At 43.3% G+C, this 12,950-nt stretch overlaps 1 protein-coding gene across 4 annotated transcripts in view; it reads right to left on the reverse strand.

The window, feature by feature from the left end:
* The window catches only part of PCSK7 (proprotein convertase subtilisin/kexin type 7), a 188,937-nt gene that overhangs the window by 123,368 nt on the left and 52,619 nt on the right, over positions 1–12,950 (reverse strand). For all 4 annotated transcript variants that reach the window (XM_069224707.1, XM_069224705.1, XM_069224706.1 and 1 more), the window contains 4 exons: positions 9,922–9,980; positions 7,222–7,701; positions 5,384–5,518; positions 4,307–4,472 (listed from right to left, as the gene is read on the reverse strand). In XM_069224707.1, the coding sequence (XP_069080808.1) occupies positions 4,307–4,472; positions 5,384–5,518; positions 7,222–7,701; positions 9,922–9,939 (799 nt within the window). In that variant the 5' untranslated portion in view covers positions 9,940–9,980. The remainder of the gene's footprint in view (positions 1–4,306; positions 4,473–5,383; positions 5,519–7,221; positions 7,702–9,921; positions 9,981–12,950) is intronic.

The following is a 12,950-nucleotide window of genomic DNA, read 5'->3' on the forward strand; positions in this document are numbered from 1 at the left end:
TCTCCAAGTTCAAACCAATCTCTAACAGACCTTTGCTTGGCACACTGATCAATTCAATTAACTGTCTGCCTTCCTCCAGGAAAATAAACTGTTAAACAGGATTCTAGGCTGGCCGGTACACCGAATCATCCAATTGCTCCATGGGACTAAAACAGAGATTCCACCCTCCAAATACACTGTGAACTGAATTTCAACACTGATCACCTCATCTTAGTATAAAGATTATGCGATATCTGAAATTATGATAGGCCCCTGAATCTAGCCTCGTTAAAGCTCTCACACAGACTTGCTTCCTTCTTTCATGTGTCTTCTCTTTTCCTCTCTATCAATGGTATTCACCATTGTTCCACTGCTATTCAACATCTAGCTTAGTCCCTTCTTGACCTCAAATATTTCAATCATACCAGCTACAACTACCACAGCGTCCGCCAGAGCTTCCTTAATAGGAAAATCGGTTTAATGTGGCTCATGTGCCCCTGCTCTTTGCGATGAACTTGTGGATGTCTTGCCATTACATTGAGCTAATCTCTTGTTAAAAAGAAAATCAAAACTGTGGGAACTGGTTCCACCACCTGCCCACCTATCTAGGTAACCCATGATCTACGATGTTCATCAGCTGCTGCCAACAAGGTAAATGAAGTGGAAATCATCACACTGCAACATCTCCTTAAACTTCAATCTAATTATATTACCAAATCCTTCTTCATTAGTACAAGAAGCTTTTAGCTTTTAGGTTGTTTCCACAAGGGTATCCGCCATGCAACATTTATGGAAATAATTTACACACAGGGGCATCTGTCCTGATACTCAGCAAGTTCCAGTACATTTAGGATGCAGCAACCAGACAACTTCCACTTTATTTAGAGCCTGACTGGCCTTCATACAGCGGGCCCAGTCTAAGGTCTTTCACTACACACTGCCACACAGAAGTCACATGACTCATAATTTGCACTCGAGATGCCCATCCCTGCTACGGGAGGGACCAGATATCTGGCATTTGTGCATCTGAGCAAGTAAGAGGTAGCCCCAGGCACAGTGTGGCATGTTGGTACCGACATCTGGTACGCCTTTGTTGCGGAATGAGAGCTGAGAAGTAGGAAGCCACTTTAGACAGCACTTGTTGATCCTTCATGAAACTGATTGACATTGTGCAGCTCTGTCTTTATTTTGTCTATTAAATATGAGCGAGTTTAATTTGTCTGGTCAAAGGGTACATTTTGCTGTGTAAATCAAAGTGTTTGGGTCTCCCTAGAAAGAATCCTGCCTTGATGCCAAACTTGCCTCTCCACCCAGGGCATCCTGTTCAAGGGTAGAGAGGTTAAGGAAGACTTACTGTGGCTTCTTCTCTCTTTGGGCCTCTTAGGGCCTAGACCAGAATTGCTGCTCTACTTAGGCCCCTCCCACACCTTTCCTTAAACCATGCTTCTTCCTGCCCCTCAGTCTCTTGCTTTGACCTTACATTTCTTCTGTCCACAAAATCACCAACTGAAGTTCTATTCCGCTAGTTCCTTAATGTCATCTTTGCAGGGGCATGGAATTCCTATCACCCAATACTCAGGACATTTTGTTGGGGTTCAAGGACCTGTTTATTTTGTCCACTAGAGAAATAGGCCCACACAAACCCTTTGGTTAGCAGTCTAAAATACCACAGTATAGATCTGGCATAGTTTCCTACTAAGGCAGGGCCTGCATCTATGTGTAGAAGTTGTTAAAACCTGAATATGTTAGAGCGAGCACTCTAAGGAAACGCAGCAAGCTGAGAGATCAGCTTGCAAATTTACAGTGGTTCCAGTCTGAAAATGTGTGAAATAATTGTTTAATTGTGCAATTAGAGGTTATTTATAATGCTACAGGAACGCTCAGATTATATACAAATCCTGATGTGAGCCCTAAATTAATCAGTGAGGCTATCATGAGAACTTTGAGATAGCAAGAACGCTGACATCTAACTTCACTGCATGAAAGCAAAAAATAAGGGTTTTTCTTACAGGACAAGAAGATAGCTGCACCATCCCATCTAATAGAAAAGTAGATACTTAATACAATTCCACACCCCGTCTCACCTACATCGTTGGATTGTGCTAGCACCACCCAAAGGGGGTCCCTAGACAACCATGAATCTCTGGTGTCCGCTGTTGACTTGGGATGCTCTGTCACACCTGTGTGAACTTTTCACACCGTATACCATGGCTTATTAAATCATGCCCATTCCTAATGGTTGTCCAATGGCTTTTTCTGAGTGCACCCCTCAGGCCATATAGTAAGGCTGTGTAGAGTGACCAGTCCCACGTGAAGCTGCTCTCCTGCTCCTTTATGTAATCCCCAGACCATTTACTGTGGCTGGTTTAATAATGGATACTCCCTTGTTAGTTTTGGGTGATACTTAGAACTTAAGGCTATGGCTGTTTGTGCAATGCCTATTCCTATGGCTTGCTCAACTGCTGCTTGTTGGCTGACCCCTTTGACGATATAACATGGCTGGATGTATAATGTTGATTCCTGTGTTTTGCTCCTCTGTGTACGCCAAAGCCCATGTATTGTAGCTGGGTACGACAATTACTTTTTCTGGACAGACTATACTATGTGGCTCCTCTGGGGTTCTAATGGGCTCTAGTGGCAGCACATGCCCAAACTCAGAGAAAATGAGAGTTAAATGTATATAGTTTAGAAAGCGTAATTGCAAAAAACATGGTTGCACAACTCTGCCCGGCATGAATGCACACCTTCATAACCCAGGCCCCTGCAGCACCACAGTGACCTATTGAAGTACACTACAGGTAGCTCTATCATGCCCATTCCTACAGAATGCCCAGGCACACCAGTGTGTAATCTAAAGGCATATATTGTGTCTGGTTGCTTCTTTGTCGCTGTATAGTGTGCCCACATAAGCATATACTATGGCTGACTGTATAAAGCCCATTCTCATTGGTTACTTCCTGCTTATCCTAGATGAAGTCCTCAGAGCATATAATTTAGAGGATGGAAGAAGACACCCTTCCAGCCAAAATATAGCATCATTTCACCTCTGGGCCCTTCCCAATCCCATATTCTATATATCTGTATATGTTTTATACAAATCAAAACAAAACTAGTAGCTATCTGCCTGTAAACTGGGCAGTCTTTTCTCATCACTCCTCTCCTACACCCTTGCATAGGCAGCTACACAATACCTAATCACAGTTTGTGCAGTCTCTGCCATGCATGCATGACTCCAAACTTCTCCAAGAATTGGTGAAATGCTCTTACGTACTTTGTATCTATCCATTCACATGCATCTAATGCTAAAATGTCCATCTCTCACAACTTTCTGCTTCAAATTCAAACATAGGAGCAGCAACAAAACACAGCAAGTCCAAAACTCTGGTTATCAAACACAAAATCAAGACTATCCAAAGATGCTGCATGACAGCCAAGTATTTTGCTGTCCAAAGCTCCTCTACACAATAGCAGACTACCCGACCGAAAATGTACTATGTTACTTGTTAGAGCACAAAGTGCTATAGAAACACAACTTCAATGCAATACAAATCTACACTTCAATATCTGTAACTCAAAGCTCTTTAACAGTACTCAGTTGCAAGATGAACCTCCTTAATGGTGCTCTTTGTTAGTCAGACCAACAGCCCTGAGCTAATTCTCTTTTAACACAAACGTTGTGCCTATCACCAAAGAAGGATACTCCAATCGAGAATGGACCTACCCATGAGTATTTGCAAATATATAAAGTCTTGCTTTTGCACAACTGATTGTGTGGCACAGACACCCTAGCTGTGGAACATGTTCCTAAATAAATAAAAAACACATGCACCTGGATTTACAAACAGCAGTAAAGACCTGGCTGATCACAACTACCACCTATGGCACACAACCACTATCAAAGCTTCAACATATGTCTGTTGTGAAAATACCCCAAGCAATCCAGCTGGACAATAAAGATGGTATGCTTGATCCACAGTGAATCAAACTACCTTAACCCATATGGATCACTGCTAGTTCTACCACAATACACCTGAACCACCACTCACACACATACACTTTTAATTTAATGTTTGAAGGTTGGTGGCGGGGGATATACACCACTAAAGATCAAATGTGTTCTGCTGTCCTTGACTTTAGCCCCAAACACCTGGTAACTTTTAATGTGCTAAGCACAAGCATTCATCAATCAGTATGACATTTTATAAGCTTTTGTTACTTGTGGGGCCCCACTGGTCAGGGATTCTAGGCCACAGAGCACTAGAAAGCCCTGCTGGGAGACCAGGTCTGCTACTCCTCAAGTCACCTCTAAGAGGTTTGGGTCTCATACCTGCGATACGGCTCCCGTATGCTACTCCCACTGCACAGAAGCTATTGTTGGGAACCGCAGCAATTTCTCCAGCACAGCGGGTCCCGTGGTGGTTGTCGTTATCGGTGTCTGGATGTGGCATGGGGTCATCATCATTGGAGTTCAAGTCATAGCTGCCTTCAGGGCTCTACAAGATGAACAGGAAGGGTGAACGACCATATGAATAATACAAGTCAAAGAAAGGCAAGAACTGTGGATGAAGGTCGATATAGAGGTACATGTACGAGGAACAGTGATGATCTTTCTGAAAAATGCATGTGTTTCAAATGCAGGACAACCACTGCAAGATGGACCCACCATGTCCACCACATCAGGAAATGCCACCCCTCTCTAGGGTTCCAACCAGTCATTTTCTTACTGGTATGACCAATATCTTAATGACCTACCAGTACAATTAGAAATGTCACCTATAGCTGCTATTTTTTGCCCCTTATCAATATATGGTTTAAACGGTAAATATAAGACAAAACATTTTAATATGCGTTCTGAAGCAGCCTTCATGACCCCTGACAGATAGTTAAAGTAACCAAAGAGAGAAAAGCCACATTAAAATGAGTACAGACACTTTTATATAACTTTCTATTCAAGACACACGTCTTTGCTATTGTAGCATCTTAAAACGTGAACAAATGGCTGGTATTCTTCTCTGGGTAAAGTGGCAATCCTGCCCCTCCCTGACCTCCAACCCTCACCTTCAACCAGATCATGGGACTATATGTCACCCAAGCCCAGAAGCCGTTCTTCTCCCCACTAGATCTGTTCCACACTGCCATATTTCCACCGCGATCCATTCTCGGGCCCTGTGCCAACCCTCCCCCCCCCCTTAATGAAGCCCTTCACATCCAGGTGCAGAGGATCCCAGTCTCCGTGCAACCTTAGGCTCAGTGCCAACCTCCATCTCAGGCTCCGCACCAGCCTCCTCCGTAGGCTTTTGTCACATCCTTCTCTTCAGACCTATGTCAATCTGGTCTGAGAGGCCCTTCGCACCCATGCTCCCTGCTGTGCAGCTGCCATCTCATATAAGTTGACAGTACTCACATAGTTCGGGTGGATGTCGGCCAGCGTGTGTTCTACCCCATCGTCCACCACCACAACAGTCACCCCTCGGCCTGTCACATTCCGCTCCCAGACACCGGTCACATTGATGTCCATCCCCGGTCTCCGGGCATTGTTCTAGACAAAACAAAATACATGTTACTTAAAGTAGAAGGCCACATAGTTCCTACTGAGAAGGGCTTATTAAGGTAGCAATCAGAGATACAATTCAGTGGCATAGCATGGGAACAGTAAATGTAGGGGCTTTGGACTTTATATCTCACTGTGTCTGTGAAGGCCTAGAATACCTTTACCCTATTGTGAAAGAAGGCCCAAGACATCTAGACAGATGTGTGCACCAGGGCCATGAAGAGCTATGTCCGAGTGCTAGTAGGCCCAAGATATCTAGATCTGAATATAAGTGAGGGTCCAGGATACCAAAATGTGAATATTAGCGGGGTCAATGATGCCTACACATGAGTAAGAGTCAACTATATCCAACTGCGAAAGCCTAGGATACCCATAAGTATTCAGTGTACCCTCACCAGAGTTTGACTAATTTCTTAATCCAACAGAACTACCCTGTATTCCAAGGGGGAACACGAAAGCATACAGTGATAGAAGAAAAAGAATGAGACTCTGGGGGGGGGGGGCAGACCTGTGTTACTGTTCCAATTCCACCCAGATGGGATATTAATAGCTGTATAAGTTGGAGACTTTCCACTTGACACCTACAGCTTTCATAACTGTAATGTGGTCTGCTTCTTTACGATGTATAATGTGTGCATGATCCAGCAATTGTATTTGCTGTACACTGAGCAAATGTTCAATAAAAAGACTTCTAAAAAGCACAGCACAGAAGTATAAAATCTCCTTGGTTGTACTACGATTAATAGAATTTGCTCTCTGCTCTGTATGGACTCAGCAAATCTACTATCCCATAAAAGAAATACATACTGCATGGCTTTTGAAAGGCTGCTACTATCTATCCTTGCCACTCTGTTATTATAGCCTCACCCCCCCTCCCCCATGGCCACCGGCTTACTGATTTGAAAGAAACTCATTTGAATCAAATGTTGTGCACACAGTACCATTCTGAGAACAATTTAAACATTTCATGACAAATAATTATTGAGGGAGTACTGTTCACTTTCAGAGTGTGAGGTGGGGCAGGGTACCTACATCAGACCATGAATGCAGTGCCTGATTTCCCAGTTTTTGGTATAATTACTAGGAGCCACATTCTCAGGGCGTGTAAGACCTTGAAATACGCAATTCTGAGCGAGGACCATGACGCTATTTAGAGTGTGAGGGATGGCCAATGGCACTCCAATCTCAGTGGGACTGAGAGCCTACGACATCTTGGTCTCAGTGTGAGTGAAGGCTTAGGCCACTGCATTCTGAATATGAGAGGTAGGGCAGGTTCCCCCATATGATTGTGGTGATAGAATACCCCATTCTATCTGTGAGAGGGGGCACAGGATACCTACACGTTCTGATTGATCTACCATAGTGTCACATTCTTAGTGTGAGTGAAAGCATAGGATACTCATTCTTAGAGTGCCTCAGGGCCCAGAATGCCCACCTGTATGTAAGGACACAAGAAATCGCTTTTTCAGTTCTAGACCAGGATCAGCATACCCTACTTGAGGTATGAATGTGGGTCTAAGATAAAACATTGTACGCGTGAGTGAGAATCAGGTCCCAACATGTTATGCTTTTTGTTTGAGCTACAGCAGAAATTATGGCGCGAGTGCACCCAGAGTATCACATGCCGAGCATGAATCAGGTGCCATCCTTTACTCCCAGTGAAAGGTTTCTAGAGATTCGGCACTTCTCACCAAGTGCCACTGGTGGGGATACTTTGGGTCGTTGAATGTCACACTGCGCTTGGAGCGTCTGAGGTGCCTCTGCTCTGTGTACCACAGCACACTGTTGTGCTGTGCCAAGAGGGCCTCCACAGCTTCTCTCATCCTAGACTGGCTCTCCCGATCCAGGGCACCCCAGTGGCCCGTGAAAAGATAGTGGTCCTTTAGCTCCCCTATCTGGCCCTTATTCACGAGGCCTGTTGCTTGTGCCAGTTCATCCGCCACACGTGCCAGCTGCTCCATGTTCGCCGCCTCGTTGGGGATTTGTAGACACACAGCCCAGGACAGTGGCTCGATATCTTTGTCCAGGCTCTGGGCAAGTCCACATGATGCAGACAAGAAAATTGAGGCCAGGCACACCCATAGGCACATGGGGATACGATTTTGACAGCATGTCACTGCAAGTTTGCATCGCAGCACCAAGCCTTTCGTCAGAGGCATCAGACTCCAGTGCTGCAGGGGGGTAAAAAAGAGAGGAGTATCAGAACGGCACTGAGAAATAACACAAGCTAAATGTTCACAAATATTTAAATGAAATAAAGTGCAGATGAAGAAACCTATTGCTGCAAAAATGAAGTTTTAAAATCTTGATAACGTGGTCAACCAAAAGGACCAGGGACAGGAACCACTTTGAACATATTAGATTTGACAAAAAAAATCACCTTTCAGAGATTACAAAAATGTGAGCTGTGTGGGGCTGTTTGCTGTCCCTGGTATTTGTTTCTGAAGCCAAAGTTATTTCACTGTCCCGCCCCTTTTGGAATCACAGACGGTAAGGTCAGATACAATGAGATCCCTGGGGCATCGAAGCAACTCAACACATTCAAGCAGAAGATCAAATCTCACAAAAAATGTTAACAACAACTTCTAAATCTAAGCAAAGCAGCCACAGATCCACCCAAATAAAAATCATTCCATCCAACGCCATTCTTCAGTTCTGCAGTTTGTAAAGGAACCCGCAAGAAGGCTGTTCTGTAACCCTCAACGCTGTCTGCTGTAGTAAAGAGTGGAGCCCGCAACAGGATGGGGAGGAGCCATCAACATTAAACCCTCAGAAATACCCAGTATTTTGTTATCCATTTAGATGCATAAATTACTCTAAATGCTGGTTATTTGCACAACTAGCATAACTATTCTATGGGTATTAAGGGGAAGTGGGGGGCACAGGGCAAACAGGTTCTGTGCGTTTCATAAGGTTGCCCCAACATTTATATTTAAAAAACGCACATCGTAGTGCCTCTAAGGAAGATCATTCCACGTCTGCCTGTATGTATACGGATGGTGCTTCCCTGTGTCTTGGTAGCTCACTACTGTGAATAAAGTGGCCATCGTGGAATGACGTCTATCCTTGTAGACTACAACAGAAGCAATTCCACGGACAACTAAAGTGTGACAATCCTGCAAACAGCATCTGATAATCCACAGCGTTTTCATAACCTGTAAAACCAGTACCAACTATTAGAAGCAGATTGATGGTATTGTTAACCATAATTGATTTCAGTATAATTTCTTTACAGAACGGTATTATTATTAAGGGCATTGCAAATCGGAGTCCTAAGTGACCCCGTCAGGAATATGAAAGGTTAAATTTAAATGAAATCATAAAATTATTTTTAAAAGAGACTTGTGATACTGATACATTGTATTGCTCAAGTTAGGCTGGAAAAAAGAATGCTTTTGTCAAGCATCACTCATATGACCACATTGGTCATTAACAAATCACACTGTGAAAGTGAAAGCTTCAGGACAAAATAGGAAGAGTGAAAACCAGCTCAAAGTCTGCGGTTTAGTGCACGCCAGGTTTGTCATTGCCTGTCACGTGAGCATGGATAGAGAAGAAAGGAGTCCAAACTGTGATGGGAGCCGTTCTGTCTTCTACCCCAGTCCACTACGTATGAAGAACAGGCGGGGTATTAAATGTGCCTTCTTCCACATAAACAGGACTAAAACCACCAAGTTACAAATTCATAAACATTTTTAAAACTTGATATGGCAATTACATATAGTTACAGAGTATACATAAAACAAAGCGTCCTTTACAGTCCTTGCAAGGCTGCTCCAAAAGATAGGTTAAATAAATTAATATTCTTGTTTGGTTAAGCTCTCATGTATAAATGAATCATTGGAAATATCTTCAAACATCCCATGCATATCCAAAAGGCAACTATGATCAGTTGAGGACCAACTGCAGAGGCTTGTGTGCGCATATTTTAATGTGAGTTGGATAGTTCATTGGGTTGGGGCATCTGATACGGAGATCTCCGAATTGCCTGCATGTCACATTCTTCAAGCCCAACGAAATAGCTCAGTGAGTTAATATACCTGCTGCAGAGATGTTTGTGCAAATTTCCACTCACTGATCCCTACCCCAGTAAGTAAGCTCAGTGGGCTGAGGCGCCTACTGTAAACAATCTGTGCAACATGAACACTAACAACAGATTAAAATTTACTAATACGTCAATGTGATAAAATATCTGCTGCGTTAGGCGTGCGCCCCCCAGGGAACTGGTCTGAACTTTGGTTCGGTCGACTCTGTCGATATTCCGGACAGGTCGCTAAAGCTCGTTATTGCCAAAACGAATATCCATTAATAATCGAAGACATTCAGTTTGCGGAAGGTACTTCACACGTGGCTGCTACTGGAAATGGTGCTATCAGACGGACACAACGTACCTGGGTTAGGTTTTCCATGAGCGCCAGCTGCTGTGGGATGCATTTGTCTGCAGGAAGTCCTAGAAATAAAACGCACGTCAGGAGGTGACTCGTGCTCCAGTAGGAAGCCCCACCCCCATCCCCCACAGGTCAAGGGCTTAACACGGTCCTTTAACGTACGTCAACAGCACCCTTACAACCGGCACAACCGGGTCAGGCTCATCCTCACTCACAGCCCCACCCAACGCAACCACTCCTACAAACGCACCGCCCCAGAAACGTACACAACGCCTGCGTCGCCCAGGCACATGAATATGTCAAAACCTGTCGTGCACCCTTCTCTGTATTAATGTTCTGCAACACGTCATGGGCTTTACTGTGTTTTTTGTGAACTTCACCTGAGTTTGGGTGGGTGGGGGGGGGGGGGACACGACATCCCTTCAGACAGATGTGGATGAACTTCTGGCTTTTAGATGTTTAAAGACCCTGTTACACTAAATGCTCTGCTCTCCCACCGCCCCGTTGAAATTTTTGTTCCGGCCTTTTTTCGTTGTGCAATATTTATGATTAATTGCCCTTTTCCACATAAAAGCCTTATTAAATGTTCTTATCTTTTTTACAGGGGTGTAATGTACCCGTTGCCGATATCTGTGTTCAGAACGCAGATTTGAATCTCGTTGGGGCCCAACTTTGCCTTTCATCATTAAGGGGGTTATTACAACTTTGGAGGAGGTGTTAATCCGTCCCAAAAGTGACGGTAAAGTAACGGATATACCACCAGCCGTATTACGAGTCTATTATATCCTATGGAACTCGTAATACGGCTGGTGGTATATCCGTCACTTTACCGTCACTTTTGGGACGGATTAACACCTCCTCCAAAGTTGTAATAACCCCCTAAGTGTTTAATAATGTCATTGCCAACGAGTTTGTCAAAAGTGCAACATGTCATCTGAAGCAATAAGTGAAAATTCAATTTACAGTGCACACTATTTAAAAATATAAATCTTTGTATTTTGTGAAATGTTCCCATTTTTGTGTCTGGCCCATTGGTGAGGCTTCTGCAAAAATAGCTCACGCTCATGTACAGTAAGTGTTAAGAAAGTGCTCCTTAAACTGCATCACATAATCCAGCAAGGGTCACAAAAGGAGATAAGCTTTGTAAACCCCCCTCACTTGCCAGGACCTAATGGCTGAATTATGGGTCCCAACCTAAGTATGAAGTGGAAAGGCACTAGTAGCATTGCATCTAAAAAAAAAAAAAAAAAAAAAAAAAAAAAATGTATACACCCAGGTGAGCTAAGACTAAATCACGTGTATACGAGTCTCCTACACTTGAAGGTAGCCCTGGATTATATGGGAAACCACTGAAGAGTTAGTAGTCCTGGCGAGAAGTGATCAAATCTCTTAGCTGTAGACATAAAAACGTGCTGCAGTGGGGTGAGGTGAGTTTTAAACGTTCAGTCAATAAAGAGTTGTCATGTTATGACACTGACAATGCTATAGATTGGACCAGGGTATTCAGATCAAGTTAAGAGAGAAATGCAAATTCCCCATAGACGGTGCATTTGGGAATGGGCAGCATTAGCCATAGCACTGATATACATTTGTACGCTAGCTTTGTTCTCAAAAGTGAGGATTGTCAAGGGTAACTGGTTTCCAATCAAGGATTTCAATTGCTAAATCCAGGAGAGATACATACAAAATTAAGTTGTTAGGAAGTTAAGTTTCAGCTGGTAAGAGTTCACCCAGTCCTGTACTATGAACATAGTTAGGGTAAAGACGAGAATAAGGAGGAGATCTTTAGCTAGACATGTGCATCATCAGTGGATGAATGATACTTGATCCCTGAGCAGGACTCTAAGTGGTTCAATATAGAGGTGAAAAACAGTAGGAACCAGGCTGGATCCTTACAAGACATGCAGCTTTCTAACAAATGGCGTACACATTCAATTATCAATTTTGATGTGCTATGACCGATGTCATAGGCAAGAAGCAAACCATTCACAAACTACACTGTCAATCCCCATGCATTAATGGAGAATCCTGAGGAGCACAGAGTATATCATTGTATCAGACGCAGCAGATGATTCCAGCATCACAAAAAGACAGGAGTTTCAAGAGTGAGAAGTGCATCATCCAGGATCTGTGGCAGGGTGGTTTGTTTACAGTGACCTGGTCTGAAATCAGATTGGAGCCCAAAGAAAAGATTGAGATCATAGCTATGATGAGTCAGAAGTTCAAGAAAAGGAACACCAGGAACAAGATGGAAGTAATTGAGATTTCCTTCATCTGTTTTCTTTAAGAAATGGGATGACCAGGCTGATTTTGAAGGAACCTTGCCGAACAGAAAGGTTCACTTCCTCCGTTCAGCGAGGCAACAGCAGAAGTCCCAGTTGTATGGAAATGTAATGATCGTTTTTTGAAGACTTGATTGAAGAACAGCTAGCTCATCTTGGATTTACATTTGAGAGGAATGTGATTCCCGGAATCTGGAAGGTGGTGTGGAGATCGTTCAATAGATTAAACATTTTGATCAAAGAATGTGGCAAACTCTTTGGATTTTTCTGCGGGGGAGGGGGTCCTCAAATTTAAGCAAGGGAGACAGTTTGTTTTCCTTTTTATTTCAAATAGTTCTTTTGATCAACTTTTGGCAGGGTCAATAACAGATTTAATGAAGGTAAACTTGGCATTGAAACTATTTTCGTATCTCCTTAGTGTCCTGAGGAGACAGACTCAAAGGAGGTAATTGCCTCCACTGGTCTCCAATGCTCCGAGTGGTTTCCTTTCCTCGAGATCTATGGTGTACCAAGGAAGCTAGAGTTTAGGCCTTTTCAGTTTGCTTTGAAGCAGGGCTAGGCCACACAGGATTCAGTCATCTAGAGAAAGGAGTGCATTCATCTCTAATTGAACCAATCATTCGTTTGATCAATTATGCAGATTTTTCCAGGTTAATCATACATAAAAGAAAACATGTTACACATATTTACAAACAATACCATATCATTTTTATGATTGCCACTGGTTCCATTTTGAAAACAGTCATAATT

Source organism: Pleurodeles waltl, chromosome 3_1 (genome assembly GCF_031143425.1).
Source record: "Pleurodeles waltl isolate 20211129_DDA chromosome 3_1, aPleWal1.hap1.20221129, whole genome shotgun sequence".
In the NCBI taxonomy this organism is placed as follows: Eukaryota; Metazoa; Chordata; class Amphibia; order Caudata; family Salamandridae; genus Pleurodeles; species Pleurodeles waltl.